Genomic DNA, 20,350 nt, shown 5'->3' with positions numbered 1-20,350 from the left:
GTAGTTTTTCAGAAACTATATAGGGAATAGTCAATTTTTTGGGCAATGACTATTTGACGTAAAATCCAAGTTTATAAAAATACCTCATATAGTTTTCATGCCTAACAACTAATTTCTCATATAGTAAAATCGACCAAAACTATTTTGGGAATGGAATTAATGGTTTGATATTAGAGATCCTTAATAGGGAGACTGGTCGAAGTGAATTTGACGTACCCAAACAGACACGAGTTTGACGTATCCAAACGAGCATTTGCCTTTAAGCTCAGCAAAACTTATCAGTGTTGCCAAGCTCATAACATACGTTGCCAGATCGATTTAGCAAGCTTAGACCAGTCTCCCTATTTAGGGTCTCTATTTGATATATCGTACATATATAGTTGGGTTACAATTTAATGAACAGTAGAGACCATTTGATAAATAGTTGAGTAACTATTTGTCATAAAGTAGTTATATAGTTCATGACTATGCGGGCAGTCCCCGGCCCAGTACTACCCGGCAAATCTTCCCGGTCAATCGGAAGCAACAGTTCTCACCTTTTTTCGTAACAGATTTGCACACACAAAAAGTGATGTTTCTTGAAGATTTAATGTAAAAAACAGGCAACACCAATACTGCTACACTCACAGAGCCCACGCAGTAGTATTAGTGAAGAGCCCACGATAAACAACGTGGGCTCTTCACTAATACTACTACGTGGGCTCTTCGAGGTTTTGGTGACTGTCAAACGTTCTAGCCATTTACAGTGGTGCCAGAGGGTTGGTAAAATCATATATTATTAGGTCTATTCCCGTACTGCAGAAATCTGCAATCCTGCACAAAAACGGCAGAAGAGCGTTCCCGCACTTTTCTGCAACAAAAGTAACTTTTCTCTCACACTGTATTGCCCGTATTCCCAAAAAAGACACGCGGCATACCAGCCTCGAAACGACGCGCCGCACTTTCGGCAAATGCGCGCTGTCAAATCGCATACTGCGCGTTTTGTTTTTGTTTATCTTCTTCTTCGAATCGCTTGCCATTGCTGCCAGCAGTAGTGTCAACCATCGCGACGCTCATTTTTGGTTCGCGGCACATTTTTCGTTTGTAGTGCTTTTCAGTTACGGAATTCGACAAAATGGTGTTCGAAGCACTTGTAGAACTCACCAACAGCAACATTTCTTCAGAACATTGTATAGCTGTAAAATTCATACGAAAAAAGTTACAAGAAGATTCCAGACCTCAGGACTAGAGAGCCTGGAGCTTATGAGAGAACGGACATCTCAAACCAAAAGTACCAATCGAAGCACGAGAACTGTTAAACGGAGGTACCAATCGAGCATAAGACAAAGGATTTTGCTCGATTGGTACCTTTGTTTGACAGTTCTCATGCTTCGATTGGTACTTTTGGTTTGAGATGTCCGTTCTCTGATAAGCTCCAGGCTCTCTACTCAGGTTCGCGATGCTTTCGTTTGCCTAACGCATTTTTGGTTGTAACTTTTTTGTGTTCATCAAAAATCAATACTATGTTCAGCAAAGTTGTACGATTTGGTGTGTTCTACAAGTCCTTCATACACAACATTGTCAAATTCCGTAACTGAAAAGCACTACAAACAAAAAATGGGCGGCGAACCTACAAAGATCGTCGCGATGGTTGACATCACTGGCTGCCAGGTATGTTTTTTATTGCACGAAAAGTGCAGAAAATCGCTGGCAACAATGTTTATGGCACATTCTGAAATGTCGCGCGGCGTGTACCTTTGAAAGAAACGGACAATAACTGAAAATCGCACTTTGCTAAGCTCATTTTCGCACTATTTCATACGATTTTTTCAGTTCGACTGCGATTACACAAAAAAAGTGTAATCGTAGTCGAACTGAAAAAAATCGTATGAAAAAGTGCGAAAACGAACTCAGCAAAGTGCGATTTTCAGTTACAGTGCAGGCAGAACTTCTGCAGTGAGAGGGGTAGAAGTTGCAGCAAAATCGTTCCCGTACTTTTCTGCAAGCTCTCCCCAAGTAACATTTTTAAACCAACTAGCCACCACCAAGTTTTATTGAGGTTCTATTGTAGCATCTTGATTGCCTAATAGTTTTATTTGGGCATTCACCGCAACCAACAAGCAAGAGCGAATTAATAGGTTCGAACAGGGTTTTATGCCTCGGACATAAAACCAGGTGGAAATAAAAGCCGACTGGCTTTCAATAAGGTTTTATGAAAGTTTTAATAGCGGCTTGAAAACCAGATGGCAATGTCATGCCAAACGGTTTTATCGCATACTTTGTTAAAACCTAGGGTGTTGTAGTTGTCAAGTGCCATTATAGGTATGTAAAAAGCTCACTTAAAACCATAAGCTCCTAAAAGAGCATTTATCGCGGCCAAATAGCAGTGCATAAATATGGCGCTAAACGCGTGCTCTGATTGAATATGATTGACCGCCATCTTGATTGAAAAAATAGAAAACTGAAAAATTTGATTTAAATTTGATGAAAACAAACATTTATGCTGAATTTCTGGTATGATAAATATAGCGATAGATGCACGGATAGATTTTTAAAAAATATTTGGAACATTTTTTTTTTCAAAGAATTGCGATAAAATATTTTTTTAACATTAAACACTATGATTTCAAAATATTAATTTTTGATGAAGCGAGTTGATTTTTTTGGCTCTATCTCCCCTACATTTATCAATAAAATTTCAACCGCAGCTGAATTTGAGCCATCAATTGCGAGAAATAAGCTTTCAAATTATTTGGATTACCTCTAATATCTATAATATTTATCATCGCCATTATTTCATTTGGCCATCAACCATCCCATTATTTCATTTGGCAAGAAAACTTATTTTTACCAAAATAAAACCTATTTGGCATTAGACGTTTGAAGACGTATGAAATGTCGTTTTTCCATAACTCCTGACTAGGTTTTAACAAAGGTTTTATCAAGGCTTTGAGGATGTTGTTAGGATTCAGTTGTAAAGCCTTGAACTCCTATGTGGGTTTTATCAATAGGCCGTAACAACCTTTTGCGGAGGTCCTTTTTAGTTTTAGGTGGGGTTCATCAAGGTTCTGGGGAGTTTGCTACGACTAAGGGATTTTAATGTTGGTTTTGGCTGATAGGTTTTATAGCGGTTGTTTGATAAAGCCTAAAATGTTACTTGGGTCTAGATCTATTCCTCATGTGTCTTGCACTGCCTCAAGTGAACTCTATCCAGGTTTTTAAGCGAAGATGGCGTTCGAATGGAGAACGACCGAAATGTCAAAATCGCACAGTGGTACCAACATTGCGAAAAAAGTGTGCCATGGCATGACCGCCACATTTTTTTTTGTAATGTTGGTGCTACTGCACGATTTTGACATTTCGGACGTTCACCTTTCGAACGCCATCTTCGCTTAAAAACCTGGATACAGCTTCCATTCACCTTGTTGCTCCTTCGGAGTTGCACCGGCGCCGGTGCCAGTATTTTGTGGACTTCTTCCTGTGGGACGAGGATGTTTATCTTCCGGCACGACGGACGGCACCGCTCCAGGTATGATTATTTCACAGACAAACATACATGATCGCTCACTCAAGAGTTCAAAAATGGGCTGCACACTAGCGCTATCTTCAGTCCTATTGCGAGAGCATTATCTTTTTGAAAAAAAAAAACAAAAACAAAAACAAATAAAGCAAAAACTTGGCAAAAACTCAAAAATCTGTTCGCACAGCTATGCCTCAAAAATGAGTGTTAACTTAACGAAACTCATTCCTGAAATCCTGAACAATTTCTGAGAACCGTGTAAACACATTTTTGACGTTTTTGACAAGCGTGATTTTTGCCAGAACGTTCGATGCTTGAATTGAAAATATTTTGAGAAATCAAAAATCTTTCCCGCGTTCTCCACTTCCCTCCTATTCGATCAGCAAAGATAGCACCATGGGAATCGTCGGCCTGGTAACGTTCCTGACCCGCCTGCCCGGCGGTTGCCGCGCCATTAACATCGTGGACGAAATCCGCAAGTCGGAAAAGTGAGTAATCTCCAAAATTCGTAACTAGAAAATGGTTGAGAACCGTCCGTTGCAGGAAGGAACCGCTGGTGGTGATCGATCTGCTGACCATCATCTGCTCGCTGAGTGGGCCGATCGACGAGAACATCTACGGCTGCCGGAACCAGTTTGCGTGGACGTACGCGAGCAACTTTTGCGACCGGCTGATCGAGGCCGGAGCCCGGCTCGTGTTCTTCATCGATGGGAAGCTGCAGGAGGGAAAGTACAAACGGTGGATACAGCGCCAGGAGAAGGTCTACGCCGAGTGCCTCAAGAAGCTGGACAACATTCCGGTCGAGTTTAAGGGTAAGCACCGGGGACAGATTCAGGGCAACGTAACGAAGCACTCGTTCATTTCGGCGCTGGTGACCGCGGCCCGAAAGAAGGGCGTGCTGATCACGTCGTATGATGTGGAGTGTGATCTGGAGGTGGCCACGTTTGCGAAGAAGCACGACGCACTGGCGGTCATTACTGGGGATTCGGATTATCTGATCTACGAGGGCAAGTGGCGCGTTTGGTCGAGTTCGGACTTTGACTTGGACACGATGCGCACGTTCGAGTGGGACAAGGAAGTGCTTAGAAAAGCGTTGAATCTGGAGTGGAGTCAGATGCCGTTCTTTGCGGCGATTGCTGGGAATGATCGCTTTAAGAACCGGCCGTCGCGGATGTGCACCTTCTATCAGGTGGCGCAACGTGTGAAGGAGCTCAACTTGAAGCTTGGAATTACCAGGATCGGAATTGAGTTGTACGAGAAGATCTTTGGCCGGCGGGATGAAAACCAGCGGAACAGCTTCGAAGATGCCGTCTCGTTGTACGACTTGAATTACACCATCAAGAAGCCGCTCGTGCCGCAAGAGATGCGCCACTTTCCGAACTACGCCATCTGCATTCTGCGGAACATTCCCAGCTCCATCCGGCTGCCCTGTTTGGACCTACGCGAGGAAGACTACTCCCAGTACGCGCTCCAGCTGTATCGACGCCAGGTCGGAATGCTGTTCCGTCACCGACCGATCGTGTACGGTCAAATGCTCACCTCGCAGGTATTCATCAAAACCAGCCATCACAATCCGTACAAAATCATCGCTGCAACGCCAATTTACCCTCCGAGCGGAGTCAAAGTACCCCTTCCGGAAGAACTGTACACGTTGGACACGGAAGTCTCCTCCTCCATGGTCATGACCAAACTGCGCCTTCTCTGCTGGCTCGTCTCCGACACCCTTACCGTCGACCAGATCTTCTACATCCATCCGAACTACCTGCTCGACGTCCTGACGCTGTATTTCCTCGTCGAAAACAACCTTCTGGACGTCGTAACTGCGGACATAATCCTCATCACGATCCACGACTGCCTCACAAACGTAATCGAGCGCCGCATTCCGCTGCACCGGCCGCGCAAGCCCAACGTCACGACCTGCTTCCTGTACGTCAACTTTTACGCCCTGATGTACTTTAGCGCCGAGATCGTTGGCCTGCGCAAGGAACTGGACAGCTACTTCCTGAGCAAATTCGACGGCGTCTACTTCAACGCGATCGTCGACCAGCTGCGCTACGACTACGTCCAGATGGAGTCGACGATGCACTCGCTCAGCAATCTGCGCATCTACGCCAAGTTTGGCCAGCCGGCAGAAGCGGACGGAGGGGCCACGGAACCGTCCGCGATTCCCAAGTGTTTGGGGACGAAGGCGGAGGGAGAACCGGCCACGAAGACGGCGAAGATGAAGTGAGGAGGATTTTCTTTTTTATATGTGATTTACGCAATAAATTGCGTAAGATTTTGTTATTTTCGACCTGAACTGGATTCACAAGTTAAATTTTATTTCTACACTTTCAAAACACGTTGAATTTCATTTATGCACATGATGCGACCTACTACTTGAACATTTCAAAATAAAGGATTGAATTAATTTTGATTTTTTGGATTGCTCGATTGCTAGTTAATATATTTACCAAAGAAAAAAAATCTAGATTGATTTATTTGCAATCAGTCCTAACTAGTGCGTCATTTCAAACGCTTTAAGAGACAGCTTTACGAACAGCAGAACAATGAAGAGGGAACGAATTCTTGGGGCCTTTCTTCATCCTCTCTGGCTTGCTTGCGCTGCCGCTGCTGCCCATTTGATTTTTTTTCTTGACCGGTTCCTTCCGAAGTGCGTATACTGCTATACTTGAGATGAACACATGCCAAATATGAGCCCTCTACGAGTGTAGACTCGCAACCTCGCTCGTAACCGGGACTCCTTGAGACACGACGTTCTGGACGCAGCACCATCGCTGCCGATCATTAACCTCCCAACCACCCACTGACCTCATGTCCACTTCCGTCGTGTCCTGCTCCGGATTCCGCCAACCGCGGTTCCAGCTCAATTCAATCACACTCACACTTCCGCGCCAAACGTTCACTCTCAGCTGTCCACAGCGTAAACATAAACACGCGCCGCCTTTCATGCGCTGTCAAAAACCACCCAAGTAACCATCCAGCACTAAACCAAATCATAAACCAGCAACATATTGGCACTCCAGTGCTAATCAACCATCAAACAGCACATGTTAATGCGAATCAGCATTTATGAAGCTGCACTGTGAAATTTTGTCTGTGGTTTTAGTGCTGGATGGTTACTTGGGCAAGTACACGCTTCAGTAAGGAATAGTCTGTTTCGGGTTATTATTACCCGGTCAATATGCTAGTCAATATGTTTTGTTTATATTGTTTACATTATTTTGAAGGACGAAAACCCTACACTCAAAGTCATAAGTATCCCTCAAAAGGGTACTTTCAATCCTCAAAAAGGATACTTTCTATCCTTTTTTAAAGTTCACCCGGCGTCACCCTTTTAAAAGGGTATGTCAAATTCAGTACATTTTCGATACCCTTTTAAAGGGTGACGACGGGTGAACTTGAAAAAAGTATACTTTTTACTTTGAGTGTACAACGACAAAGGGAAGTGGGGAAAAACGGGCTTTGAAGTTTGAGGTCCAAAAAACCTAAAAAATCTTAAAATTGCTCGGATTTCAGTGAAAATTCATCAATTCCAACTCTCTAAGTTGCATTCGAAAGGTCTTTTGAAGCCGTTCAAAACGTGCCATAGACATCCAGGATTGGTTTAACTTTTCTAATAGCTTTCATAGCAATACTTCTAACTTACGTGAAATTTTCCGAGGATTCCAAATATGTCAAAATTTAGACCTAAAAGTGCCGCTATGGAAGCCTACAGGGAAAAAACTAACGTTGTAAAATGTTTGTTATAGAAAAATCGAAAAACTATATGAGAAAACTGCGATTGGCCAAAAATATAATACCGTAGGCTTATCCAGGTTTTTAAGCGAAGATGGCGTTCGAATGTTGAACGACCGAAATTTCAAAATCGCGCAGTAGCACCAACATTAGAAAAAAAAAAATGCGGCTGTCATGCCATGGCACCAAGGTTTTACCCCACTTCCCTTTGTCGTAGAGAGCCAAGTAGAGAGCTCATTTTTTTGAAATTAATACCGAATTACGCACTTCCCAGCAGAAGCTGGGAATATTTCACCGACCATTTATTTTATTTTTTAAAGGTTAGGCTCGGACTGCTTTGCACGTATGCCAGTGAGAACAGTTTCTCTTTAATTTCGTTTTCCAAGAAAATTGATCATCACTCTAAAATTCTCTGTATTGACTTCAGTTTAATGCATTTCGCCACCAAAATGAATCAGCATGTGCCGGTTGTTGCCTTCTTGAAGCCACTGAAAAATTTTTGGTCTTAACCCTTACAGTCCGAACGTCTGAAAAAAAATGTTAAAAATGCTGTATCTTTGGCCTCTTTTGACCAAATAAGTTCGTTCACCCCTCAAAAGAACCGGACAAATGTCTATTTTCAGAATCTACAAAGAATCCCGGATCCCGGACCTACGGATATGAATTGGCCACCCTTCCGGAACCGACTACACAGGAACGGATGTCGAATTCTTCATCAATTCTAATATGGCTTCCGACATGTCAAACGACACTAATTTTGGCTCAGGAAATCAAATTTGACATTCTCATTACGTTCTGGTGCCATTTGGCCACCCTGCCACCAACCCGAAATATCCGGGTAATTTCACAAGTACACTTTCCGACATGTCAAACAACACTGATTTTTGCTCAGAAACTCAAATTTGACATCCTCAGTACGATCTGGTGCCATTTGGCCACGCTGCCACCAACCCGGAATATCCCTAACATGGTTCCTATGGACCAATTTCGGTAATTTCACAAGTGTACTTTCCGATACGTCAAACAACACAGATTTTTGCTCAGGAACACAAATTTGACATCCTCATTACGATCTGGTGCCATTTGGCCACCAACCCGGATTATCCGTAACATGGTTCTGATGGACTAATTTCGGTAATTTCACAAGTACACTTTCCGACATGTCAAACAACACTGATTTTTGATCAGGAACTCAAATTTGACATCCTCAGTACGTTTTGGTGCCATTTAGCCACACATCCATCAACCCGGAATATCCGTAACATCGTTCCGATTTACCAATTGGGTACTAAAATGAAGCTTAGATTGCTGATATTATTGTTTACAGCGATAAAGCACAGACGTAAAGCTTATTTGTGGATAAAGCTTATTTTTCTGAGTACAATGACCATTTGTACGACCACAAAGAGTTAAAAATTGATTTTTAAATCAATTTTGAAAAATTAACCTCGCGGTCCTTCTTGACAGAAAAGCTTCTACTTGACAGCTCGTTCCAAGGGGACCATAGTTGATCCATCGAAAAAATGTTGTCTTGTCAAAAAAAATTTTTGCATTAAAATGAAAAATAGTGATCAGAAATGGTTTTTAATCAAGTTTTTAATCGTGTTTTTTACCGTTGTACATAAAAATTGGCACAGGGCTTTAGTACCCAATTGCGGTAATTTCACAAGTACACTTTCCGATTAGAGACCCTAAATAGGGAGACTGGTCTAAGCTGGCTAAATCGATCTGGCAACGTATGTTTTGAGCTTGGCAACACTGATAAGTTTTGCTGGGCGTAAAGGCAAATGCTCGTTTGGATACGTCAAACTCGTGTCTGCTTGGGTACGTCAAATTCACTTCGACCAGTCTCCCTATTAAGGATCTCTATTTCCGATGTATCGAACAACACTGATTTTGGCTCAGGAACTCAAATTTGACATCTTCAGTACGATCTGGTTAACAAATGTGTTTCAAAATGTATATAATTTTGTGGTACAATCATTGACGTCCTAGTTGGCAATCATTGATTAATGACGATTTGAATAACTTAGCAAGGAATGGGACAATCGTTATCAAAAGGAATCAGCATGTGTTGGACACTATTCTAAACAACTTGTAGAAGGAATTTTGTCAAAATATTGATAGCAACGCAAAATCATGGCAATGATGGAAGTCTTCACGTTAAAGGCTGTGCAAACTATTACATAAATTAAAAACTATAGCTAAATTCTAAATCATAAAAGCACTGGGTGCGGGTAGAGCGTCCAATTTCCCGGGGTTACAAATTTCCCGGGAAACGGGAAATTTTCAACCAATTTCCCGGGAAATCCCGGGAATTCCCGGGAAATTTTAAATATATTGAAAATTGTTCTGAACTTGGTTCTGATTAATATTATGCATCAAAATTGTATGGGCGACTTTAGTGGTTAAAATAAATGTGAAGATCAATTAACAGCTTGAATTTTTTTTCAAATAAAACAAATTTCTCATGTATTTTTTTATGGGAAGTATTTTTTTATCAAAGTGTTTTGACAGTGAGTAAAATGAATCGATACCCCACAATCATAAAATTTCTTTTGAACTTGCCTCTGTGACCAGTTTGAGATAGTGTGGTTTGACACATAAATTTGTAATGAAAAAAAAAACACATGCAGAAATTATGTTTTTCATGACAAATTACTTTTCTACAACAAGTCATTCTGGTTTCAGTTCTTAAACAAAATGGTAAAGCTTTTCAGTATTTCCTTAAAATCTAACTTCTCATGTTTGTTTTACCTTCAAACAACTGAATATTTTCAAATAATTGGAGCAGGTTTTGAATAGATATTTTTAATTTTTTGAGTGCCTTTCAAACCATACAAAGTAGTATTTCAATGATTTTTTTATGGTTTTTGTTTGTATTTTTTTTTTGTAATATCGTTAAAACTAGGTAATCTTGCATAAAAATATTTGAAATATTTAACGATACCAATTCGATTTTCATCTCATTTGATTATGGTAAACAAAAAAGCTCTCTATTTATCTATGGCACTGAAGGGTTAATAATTTTTTTTAACGAAATTACACCAATGATTCTATGAAAAGCATACCTATATTGTAGTAAATCATTTGCATTAGGCAAGATCTATTTCCGGTTGTTTCAGAAATAAATAACATCAGAAATAAATGTTGATGTCAAAATTTCTTATAACCTGATATATAAACTTAACAATAAATTTAATTCAACAAAATCGTGTTGAGATTTTTCGTTTAATATTTTTTTCAAAGCATTTTCAAAAAATGGTTCCAAAAGGTTTAGAAATTGTATACTTCCGCAAGAATTTCGGGAATTCCCGGGAAATTTAGAAATTTCCCGGGAAACGGGAAATATTTTTTTTCGGGAAATCCCGGGAATTCCCGGGAATTTTTTTCCCGGGACGGGAAATTGGACGCTCTAGGTGCGGGTTGTAAGCCGCAGTTGCTGGTAGTGGGCGGCGGGCGGTGGCAACCGGAAAGCAGAGAAGAAAACTCTTTAGTGGCGGGTGTTTAGACAAGGTAGGGGAACAGCATCTAATTCCAGCGTGCCTCTAATGTTGGCAGGTCAGAACTTTGCCATTCAATTAAAGCTAATTAAAAGCGTTTTCAACTGAAATCGAGTGATAAATAGCTCAATAAGAAGTGAGCAAACAAGTTTCTATCAAAAGTTTTGCAAAATAAGTTGTTTAAATAATGAAAATCAGCAAATTGGATGGAGTTAGGAGCGAGTGCTTAACCTGCCAAACATACGAGAATTTCCCCTAGTCAACTATTTTTGATTTGATGTGGTTCCGTAACGACAGCTTGAATACGAATATTTGGCATGAGTTCATCTCATGTATATATCTGGAGTTTTTTTTAAAAAGGTCCAATAAACCAAATTTTCAGTTTTTGCTTTTTGGGTGTTTTTGAACCCGCCTTGAGTCAGGGGTATTAAAAAACACCCAAAAAGCAAAAACTGAAAATTTGGTTTATTGGTCCTTTTCAAAAAAAAAAAAAATCCAGATAGGTATATAGATAAACAAACGTTGAAAATTTCATCCAAATCGAAGCACCTCGATACCAAGGCTGTATATCATAGGTACTCGCGATCTTCCTTTGCATTAGTGTGAGTGCATGACTCCGTGCCACTAAAACCAAAACAATAACAAACGAACAATGGACCGTGCCAGGAAAACCAAAACATAAATAATGTCAGTGTCAGTGGAGTGAGAGAGTCAGAGATAACGATTTTGACAACCGCACTACTACACACTCAATCGCGAGTACCTTAGGTAGAAAGCCATGCCTCGATACGACCTCTAGAACAAGCCGAGAAAACATGTTGTATGAAACCGACAACATGAAAAGTCTGTAAAAACCCCAAAACATCTGCGACGGGAGAACTTAACGAAACAACAAACCCATGCAGCAACATCTGTCACCGCAGCAAACTGTCAGTGGTAAGCAGAATCCACCTCCGTTTGACGTCTTTCGCACTAGAGACCCTAAATAGGGAGACTGGTCTAAGCTGGCTTAATCGATCTGGCAACGTATGTTTTGAGCTTGGCAACACTGATAAGTTTTGCTGGGCGTAAAGGCAAATGCTCGTTTGGATACGTCAAACTCGTGTCTGTTTGGGTACGTCAAATTCACTTCGACCAGTCTCCCTATTTAGGGTCTCTATTTCGCACGGCGTCGGATGTGTGCGTGAAAGCCGACCGCAGCAAAGCAAGCCTTCATCATCGACGCGTGCACTTCCTCTTTCTTTTTGTCACTGAACGTTCAGAAGGTAGGTCGTCTTCTGCCTCGTGCTCCTATATTTAACTTCAAGAAAATCGTGTTCGTGCCTGTTAATGTTGGATTTAATTCGTTGATTAAGTGACTTGTTAGTTGATTTAGATTGATATCGTAAGAAGTTTGCCCTCTGTCAGTGAACTTAATCAAATTGTGAAAAGATATTCTCAAAACCGCGTGTTTTTTACCCCCAACCAACTCGGCCATCTTTGATCAAACTTGCGCCATGTGTGTCAACGTGAAACTAATTCGCTTTCTTTCTTTTTATTGCAGGATAGCAAGGTACGTACCCCCATCAAGATTGTCGTCGCCGGCTGGACCTGTAACGCACCGACCACACACGAAAACCTCCCGGAATGACCACCTCTCCGCTGTTCCCTCCGCGGACGCACTCTTCAATGATGAAGTCAAGCATGGCCATGCACCCCTCCGAAGTGCTCTGGAATGACCTGGAAACCACATGCATCTGAACGAAGTTTGGTCCGCGAGAGGGGCGGAGAAGGAGTTCCGGAAATCGGATTTTTTTTTTCGACGGGACGGTTTCTCGATGGTGCCAACATAACCTCAAAGAGTTTGAAGTCCGTACTAGAAGTGATCGAAGCAGCTTTTGAACAGTATTTTGACAGTTTGGTGTTCCAGCTGTCAATGTTCTCTTTAAGGGGTTGCTTCAGAATCTAAATTTGTTGTGTAAACAAAACCGGGCACCGTCGAGAAACTTCCCCGAGATCTACCAAGTCTGTGTTTCGTTCCAGCGAGTTCGAAGCTAATCTCCGGTTCCGTTACAGCCAGCGCGCAACCATGAAGGCCCGTCTCGGCGCTGCTCCATTGCTAGTTACCTCGGGGCTTCCGGGCCCCGAGAGGCAGTGGTGGATAGACCGATGATGCGACTTCTGATCAAATCTCGACTTTGATTTCGTTGCTAGGGTCTATCCTCACTCATTCCTTAACCCACTTCCTTCAAGATGGGAGCCTACCGCTACGTGCAGGAGCTCTACCGCAAGAAGCAGAGCGATGTGATGCGCTACCTGCTGCGTGTCCGCGTCTGGCAGTACCGCCAGATGACCAAGTTCCACCGCGCCCCGAGGCCGACCCGCCCCGACAAGGCTCGCCGCCTGGGATACAAGGCCAAGCAGGGCTTCTCGATCTTCCGCGTGCGCGTCCGCCGTGGAGGCCGCAAACGCCCGGTCGCCAAGGGTTGCACCTACGGCAAGCCCAAGTCGCACGGAGTGAACCAGCTGAAGCCGTACCGTTGCCTGCAGTCCGTCGCTGAGGTGAGTTATCTTGTTCAGGGCCCCAAAGCCTCCACCCAACCTGATGATATTTATTCTACACAATTCACACTGAATTCCTTTGATGGCCTTATCTTCCTTGGATGTCTGAACAACCCCACCAGCAGAACCCAACTCAAAACCTTCAAACCATCATCTAACACAAACTCTCCTTCTTCCCCTCCCGTAGGAGCGCGTCGGTCGCCGCGTCGGTGGACTCCGCGTGCTCAACTCGTACTGGGTGGCGCAGGATGCCGCGTACAAGTACTACGAGGTCATCATGGTCGACACCGCCCACAACGCGATCCGCCGCGACGCCAAGGCCAACTGGATCTGTAACGCGGTGCACAAGCACCGTGAGCTGCGTGGCCTCACCTCGGCCGGCAAGAGCAGCCGTGGGCTGGGCAAGGGCTACCGGTACGCGCAAACCATCGGAGGATCGCGCCGGGCGTGCTGGCGCCGCCGCAACCGTCTGCACATGCGCCGTTACCGTTAAGCCGCTGGGGTGGTGGTTTGATCTGCTACTGCTGCTATGCTGTTTTCCGGGTTTTGATATCTGTGTAAGGATAAACATACAAAAAGATTGCTAAAACCTAGGCTGGATTGCTCTTGATGATTGTGTTGAATCCGAAATTCCCCGGAATTAGTCTTGGTTCGAAATATGGAAATTAGGTAATACGAGTTCTTGTAACAGTTTGTAGATTAGCAGATTGTTAAAAGGTCAAAGTAGTTTTGCCGTAACACAACCGAAATAGCAATAAATAACGTCCGGGTGGTTGGCCAGTTTTTCGATTACAAATTCGATTTTTTAAAAAATGCCCGTTTTCTATAATATAAGTGAGAGTGTGTGGGTGCAACATGGAGTTAAACTTTCCGAAGTGCCATGGTAAACTTCACAGAAAGTTTAACTCCATGTTGCAGATTTGACAGCTCGATACAAGTTTTGTCCCATAAATATTTAAAAAAAAACGATGTAATCCCACCAGGGGTGAGATAGAGAAAGAATTTAACTTATTACAATTTATAACGTCGACTTGATACAAAAAATCTTATGATGAAAGCAAGGTATTATTAATTATGTGTTTTCCAAAAGAAATTGAAAACGCAATTTTCACCAAAAGAACATTACATTACAGTTACATTTCTGGAGTTTTTTTTTTAAAAGGACCAATAAACCAAATTTCCAGTTTTTGCTTTTTGGGTGTTTTTAGAACCGCCTTGAGTCAGGGGTATTGAAAAACACCCAAAAAGCAAAAACTGAAAATTTGGTTTATTGGTCCTTTTCAAAAAAAAAAAAAAAATAACCAGATTTATCGTACAAATTCTTAATCAAACAAGCGTTTATGACAAAACGTGAGCATAGAAAGCTTCCCATGCGGCAGTGACGACGCACACTGCGGTTTTGGTTTTCTAGTTTTGGTACGAGCCCAAAAACCGAACAAAGCAGGCGCAAAGCAAAACCGAGTTAACCGCACAGTGGGAAGCTTGCCATTCAGCATCTACGAAAGTAAGAGAGTCAGAGATAGCTATTTTTACAACCGCACCACTACACACTCAACCGCGAGAACCTTAGGTAGATAGCCATTGGCGTTGCGAACATTGAAAACTTTGAAAACGATATAAAGCTTAGAAGCTTAGAAAGCTCCTATTGCAATCCAATGAACTCTGTTAAATAAACTTACGAAATCACGACAAAATGAAGCCTACTTAAAGGTGATTTTAGGAGCACACGGGAAACAAATTGTTTGTAGCGGGATGAATGTCCTAAGTCACAAAAGTTTTTGCATAAACATTGGACAGTTATGTAAATAACGGACAGAGCAAAAGAAACCGAAAAGCTACGATATCTTACATGTTGAAGGAAACATCGGTAGACAAGCTACTACAAACGAGTATAAGTCGAGCCAAAACATATATGCGCCAGCATTCTCGCGCCAGTATTCGAAGCTCAACTTGTCAACTTGGCGACGAAGTGTCGAAAATCAATGCAGTGTGAATTTTTGACGATTTTTCCGATTTAAATTCCTGCTGTATCGTCTTATTTACGAAGATGAAAATGACGTCCAGCCATAAAGTAAAACCTATACCTTTCTTTAGTAACAAAGGCAAAAAGTAAATCGTTCTAAAAGTTGTTCGGGATTGCCGATCGATGTCAAATTTGTTTCAGATGCTCACTCATGGTCTGTACTATGAATGTAGGAAGAAATTTCAGATAAAATTAGAAACGAAAAATGTTGGCGAAGGTCACCAGGTGGGCTTTTACCTTTTATTAGGGATTTTTTTTTTCTTATGGTAGGTTAATCAAACGGCTCTAACTCCAGAACCATATTATGAATCTGGATGAAAATTTGGTTGTGAGCTCGAAAAATGCAATTTTTGGATAAACAAAAGATATGAAAATGAAAAATGTTGACCATATTTTCATTTGAAAACTGTGTATTTTATTGAAAAGTCTGTCCACATCCGAAAACAGATGGATATTTCGAAATTTGAGCGGCAACTCGCCCAGGTTCAGCACACTAGCTTTCATCTGCATTCAGAAGAATCAAAATCGGATTCAGGGGGGCTGAGAACGACGCGACACAACATTTTTCCACATACGAACATCACTCGATCTCCACGGAATTTATTTTCTCAAAATTCGAGGGTTGGAGATAGACGTGTTCTGTCAAGATGAATCGATAGAGCGTCGAAAATCGATGCAGTGTGATTTTTTTTAGCGATTTTTCCGATTTAAATTCCTGCTGTATCGTCTTATTTATGAAGATGAAAATGACGTCCAGCCATAAAGTTAAACCTATACCTTTCTTTAGTAAGAAAGGCAAAAAATCAATAATAACAAAATACAGATTTTGTGATAACGATTATTTCTGAAAAACGTTTCTTAATCGACCATTAGGTGGGTGGTGCCTTCCTCAAATTTACAAAGTAATAATGAAAATAAGTTTATGAAAAATTATATACCTGATACAGACTTTTACAGAAAACATGCAGACTCTCATTTGAAGCAATCCCTGATAGACTGAAGTCCCGCGGTCGTGCGATTCGAAGCGTTATCTACTCAAAATCGATTGAGTCCTGCCATTTTCGAGCGTTTGTCGAGCGTTTTGATCGAATGTCAAAGGCGACATTTGCAGTTCTTGTTAATAATAGTAGGCGTCGTAATTTGATGACAGTTCAATTTGTTCAAGTCCATTTTTTCACTTATAAAAATTCATAATTTTTTAGTAAAATTAGTGAAATTTCTGCTGATTAGTGGGTGGCTACAGTGTGATTAAACATTTTTTAAAGGGCTATGAAGTTTTGCCAGCAGAAGGAATTCACGGTGTTTGGAAAATATGGTCAAGATTTGTGATTTGACGCAGAACCGCAGAACCCAAGTGGCCATCAACGAAAAACAAAGAACCATCAGCCGGTACACTGGGTTAGAATTTTTATAATCAACCATCTATTTGTGTCTAATTTTCTGTCAATTTCATTTTTCAGGCTTTGATTTCTATTTCACGTTTTCCACCAAGAAACCAGTGTCGATTCAAGTGTCTTGCTATTATAAATAATCAGAGAGAGAGAGAGAGTTCAATAAAAATAAAACGCTTTTAAATAAATAAAAAAACCTTTTTCCGCTACAAAATCAAAAAAGCCGAAATATCAGATAATGGCAGGACATTCTAAATAATGGCAGGACCTAGGGGCTGGTCAGCTTGGTTAGTATATTATTAACGCATTAAAATAGTTGGTCAACGCATCGACATTTCGTTAATATATTGACGAGATCCCACCATGATCTAGCAAGCTTGATGTTTTGAAACGTCAGAAAAAAATCAACAATCAAAACGTCATTCGAGCGTGCTAAAACCCCACGGCAACGGTGGCGGCGACCCCCACTCCGGTTGTTGGCATCGAGACAAAAACTTACGGACCCGAAAACATCCGGGAGAGGTACAGATGAAGAGTTTGATCCAACGGCTGACTTCCTTCGGGGAAAATAGAAGAGTAGGAACCTAAAAACATCGTGAACAACGCGTGGTTGTTTGCGCACATAGAGTTACTGCACTTCGTGTTGGCGGCCCAGATGCATCGCAAGCTGCAACAGCAGTAGGGGAAATTCTCGTATCTTTGGCAGGTTAAGCTCTCGCTCCTAACTCCATCCAATATGCTGATTTTCACTATTTAAACAACTAATTTTGCAAAACTTTTGGTAGAAACTTGCTTGCTCACTTCTTATTGAGCTATTTATCACTCGATTTCAGTTGAAAACGCTTTTATTCAGCTTTAATTGCATGTCAAAGTTCTGACCTGCCAACATTAGAGGCACGCTGGAATTAGATGCTGTTCCCCTACATCCTCTTAACGGAAGTGAACAACGATCATGGGCATGGGTAGTGTTCATCGCCAAAGACCCTCGCTGGTAGTTTGAAATGAGAACATTCCTTTCGGGTTGAACGTAGTCCTTGACCTGCCGTATCCGACGAATGTCGAATGATAAAACTGTGAACGCGACATTTTGGGTGATCATATTGAACTAAGATTGCATTCGTGGGCTGAACGAGCCAGCAGCAGGAGCTTTTCTACCTGCGGATTTAGATTATGGTCGCAGGAGTTATCAAGTTTAGGACTTTTGGCCGCTGCAGTACTTTCAGTAAATGACCAACGTGGATGAGACCAAACTCAAGTTTAAATGATATAGAAACTGTTTAAAATGTTTGAATTTCCTGGTGGTAAACCATATCCCGTTAACCCGAACCCTAATAAAACGAACTTTTTTTTTGTTTATTTCTTTGAATTAAGCTTTGACGAAGAAGTGGCCGTTGCTGCAATACGCTGGCGGCCGTGACGGCGCTGTTAGCGACCTGTGGCGTCGTTCTTTCTTCCGCTGTCCACGATCAACCCGATGAAATAAGCTCTTCTCATTGACATTCTGGTCGATCGTCCTATGGACCGTGTCCGCATATAACTTGCCCAGCTGATTGAGCTTCTTTTTGAGCGAGGTTAGAAAGTTAGTCGTTCCGTTGGTTTAGGCCCTTCCCAACTGGTAGAGTTGGTGTGGACAGGGCGGTTTCCGGAAAGTGACCTTCGTTTTTCATGCCGCCGCAGCAACCCAAGTACGAATCACTACCTCGAGCACAACCAAGTAGTCATCAAAACCTCCACGAAAGTTATGCTTCTCGGGTTGAGGCGCTGGCACATGATGAGGGCACATTTTTGGGTCTTCGCCTTCCGCACATTCAGGACCGAAGCCGAAACATTATCGGGTGATGGCTAGTGGAAATTCCGTCAATCCTCGGACCACTCCCGGGCACATTCCATCTGATCCGGAATCAACGTGTTCCTTCTTTTGCTTTCAGCTGCTTTCGGTACTTTTCTGGAACACCCGGCTGTGCCATCTCACCTCCACGTACTCTGAGCTAGGGCTGTTTGACGATTTCTTTCATTCTTGTTATTTCGAGGCGGAATCGGTTATCCTGTAAGCAAATCCAGAGCAACAGAAACGAAGTTATATTAGCAAATGTTCAATCTGATAAATTTAACCGAAAATCACTCACCTTCGAACTAGACCCTGCCGTGGAGCTGCTCAAATAACGGTCCTTTTTTAAAAAGATCACACGGAGCGGGTTCACGATCTTTAACAGGCCCTCGGAACGGACATCCGTTGTCCACGAACTTTTTAAGCAGAAGTGACGGTTCCGCATCGTTGTAAAAAATGTGATTGTTTTGATTTTGAGTTATCTGTCAAACACGATCGGTAAATACACGGTGGGAGTTTTCGATCAATTTTTCGTTAAAGTATTGACTAATTTATTGATATTTAACTTCGTCAATATATCGACGAACGGTTAAACTTTTAACTCTGACCAACCCCTAGGTTCAGCCAGTTCTGAGATAATCGTGTGGAAAAAAAATCATGTCTACACACATCCCCACAGACATTTGTTCAGAATTTGATTCTGAGTCGATAGGTATACGTGAAGGTATATCTAGGAGTCGTATTTAAGAAGTTCATTTTTCGAGTGATTTTATAGCCTTGCCCACGGCCTTGCCTCAGTGAGGTGAGGAAGGCAAAAAGTCTAATTTTAAATCGACAAAAAATATCTACTTGTACCTATTTTTATTCTGAATAGTCCTCATCAACACCTACAACTTTACCCGAGACACCGAGTCGATCAGAAGATTCCTTCAAAGATACAGATTTTCGAATATTCACGTACCAATACCGTGTCCAAATTGTTGCCATAGAGGTATCTACGTGCGCAGGTATTGCGTGTACGTCTTGGTGTACGTACTCGAAAATAAAGTGAGGTTAAATTTTATCAGCCAGCAAAACCAAATGGTGTGCTAGTGCAAGCGCTAGTGTGCGTACGCGAAACGTCATAAAGCTCTAATAGAGTCGAGAATAGAGTCACCTTCAAAGTTTGAGCAAAAATTTAAGTGTTTAATTCATTTCAATAAGGAACCATCCAAAAACCATGTGGACACTGAAATTTCTATACAAAACAAATATTTTTTGTATATGAAGTGTGGATAATCGCTGAACCCCCTGAATGTGCTAATAAATTTTCAATTAGATTTTTTTTTGATTTCTGAATTTAAAATTGGAAAGCCTTAAGAATTTTCTTGGAATTTTTGAAATTAGAATTCCAGAGTTTATTAGTAAACATCTCCAGTTGGGTCCTAAAATGAAGCTTAGATTGCTGATATTATTGTTCACAGCGATAAAGCTTATTTTTCTGAGTATAATGACCCTTTGTACGACCATAAAGAGCTTAAAATGGATTTTTAAATCAATTTTGAAAAATTAACCTCGCGGTCCTTCTTGACAGAAAAGCTCCTACTTGACAGGTCGTTCCAAGGGGACCATAGTTGATCCATCGAAAAAATGTTGTCTAGCCAAAAAAAAAATTTTGCATTAAAATGAAAAAAAGTGATAAGAAATGGTTTTTAATCGTGTTTTTTACCGTTGTGCATAAAATTGGCATAGGGCTTTAGTACCTAATTCTGCTTTTTTTATTTCCTAAATTTAATATATTGGATTTTCCTGTATTTTTAAATATAAGAATTTAAAAATTTCTGCGTT

The 20,350-nt window shown here is 41.5% G+C and overlaps 2 protein-coding genes across 3 annotated transcripts; both read left to right on the top strand.

Annotated features, from left to right (window-relative positions):
• The first annotated feature begins 3,781 nt into the window (after positions 1-3,781).
• Positions 3,782-5,900, top strand: LOC6040444. The gene is made up of 2 exons (XM_001849782.2): positions 3,782-3,987; positions 4,043-5,900. The coding sequence occupies exons 1-2, from the start codon at positions 3,896-3,898 to the stop codon at positions 5,727-5,729; spliced, it is 1,779 nt and encodes a 592-aa protein (XP_001849834.2). The 5' UTR covers positions 3,782-3,895; the 3' UTR covers positions 5,730-5,900.
• A 5,968-nt stretch (positions 5,901-11,868) lies between these two features.
• On the top strand, positions 11,869-13,875 carry LOC6040445 (60S ribosomal protein L15). Of its 2 annotated transcripts, none has more exons than XM_038255159.1 (4): positions 11,869-12,005; positions 12,284-12,292; positions 12,973-13,281; positions 13,469-13,875. In XM_038255159.1, exons 3-4 carry the CDS (start codon positions 12,973-12,975, stop codon positions 13,772-13,774), a joined length of 615 nt encoding a protein of 204 aa, XP_038111087.1. In that variant the 5' UTR covers positions 11,869-12,005; positions 12,284-12,292; the 3' UTR covers positions 13,775-13,875. The 2 variants fall into 2 exon arrangements, with proteins under 2 accessions (XP_038111087.1, XP_038111080.1); XM_038255152.1 differs by having other exon boundaries at positions 11,882-12,005; positions 12,934-13,281.
• The last annotated feature ends 6,475 nt before the right edge of the window (positions 13,876-20,350 follow it).

Source organism: Culex quinquefasciatus, chromosome 1 (genome assembly GCF_015732765.1).
Source record: "Culex quinquefasciatus strain JHB chromosome 1, VPISU_Cqui_1.0_pri_paternal, whole genome shotgun sequence".
Lineage (NCBI taxonomy): Eukaryota > Metazoa > Arthropoda > Insecta > Diptera > Culicidae > Culex > Culex quinquefasciatus.
Note: the sequence above shows the minus strand (reverse complement) of the source record. Positions and strands in the feature narration are given on the sequence as shown.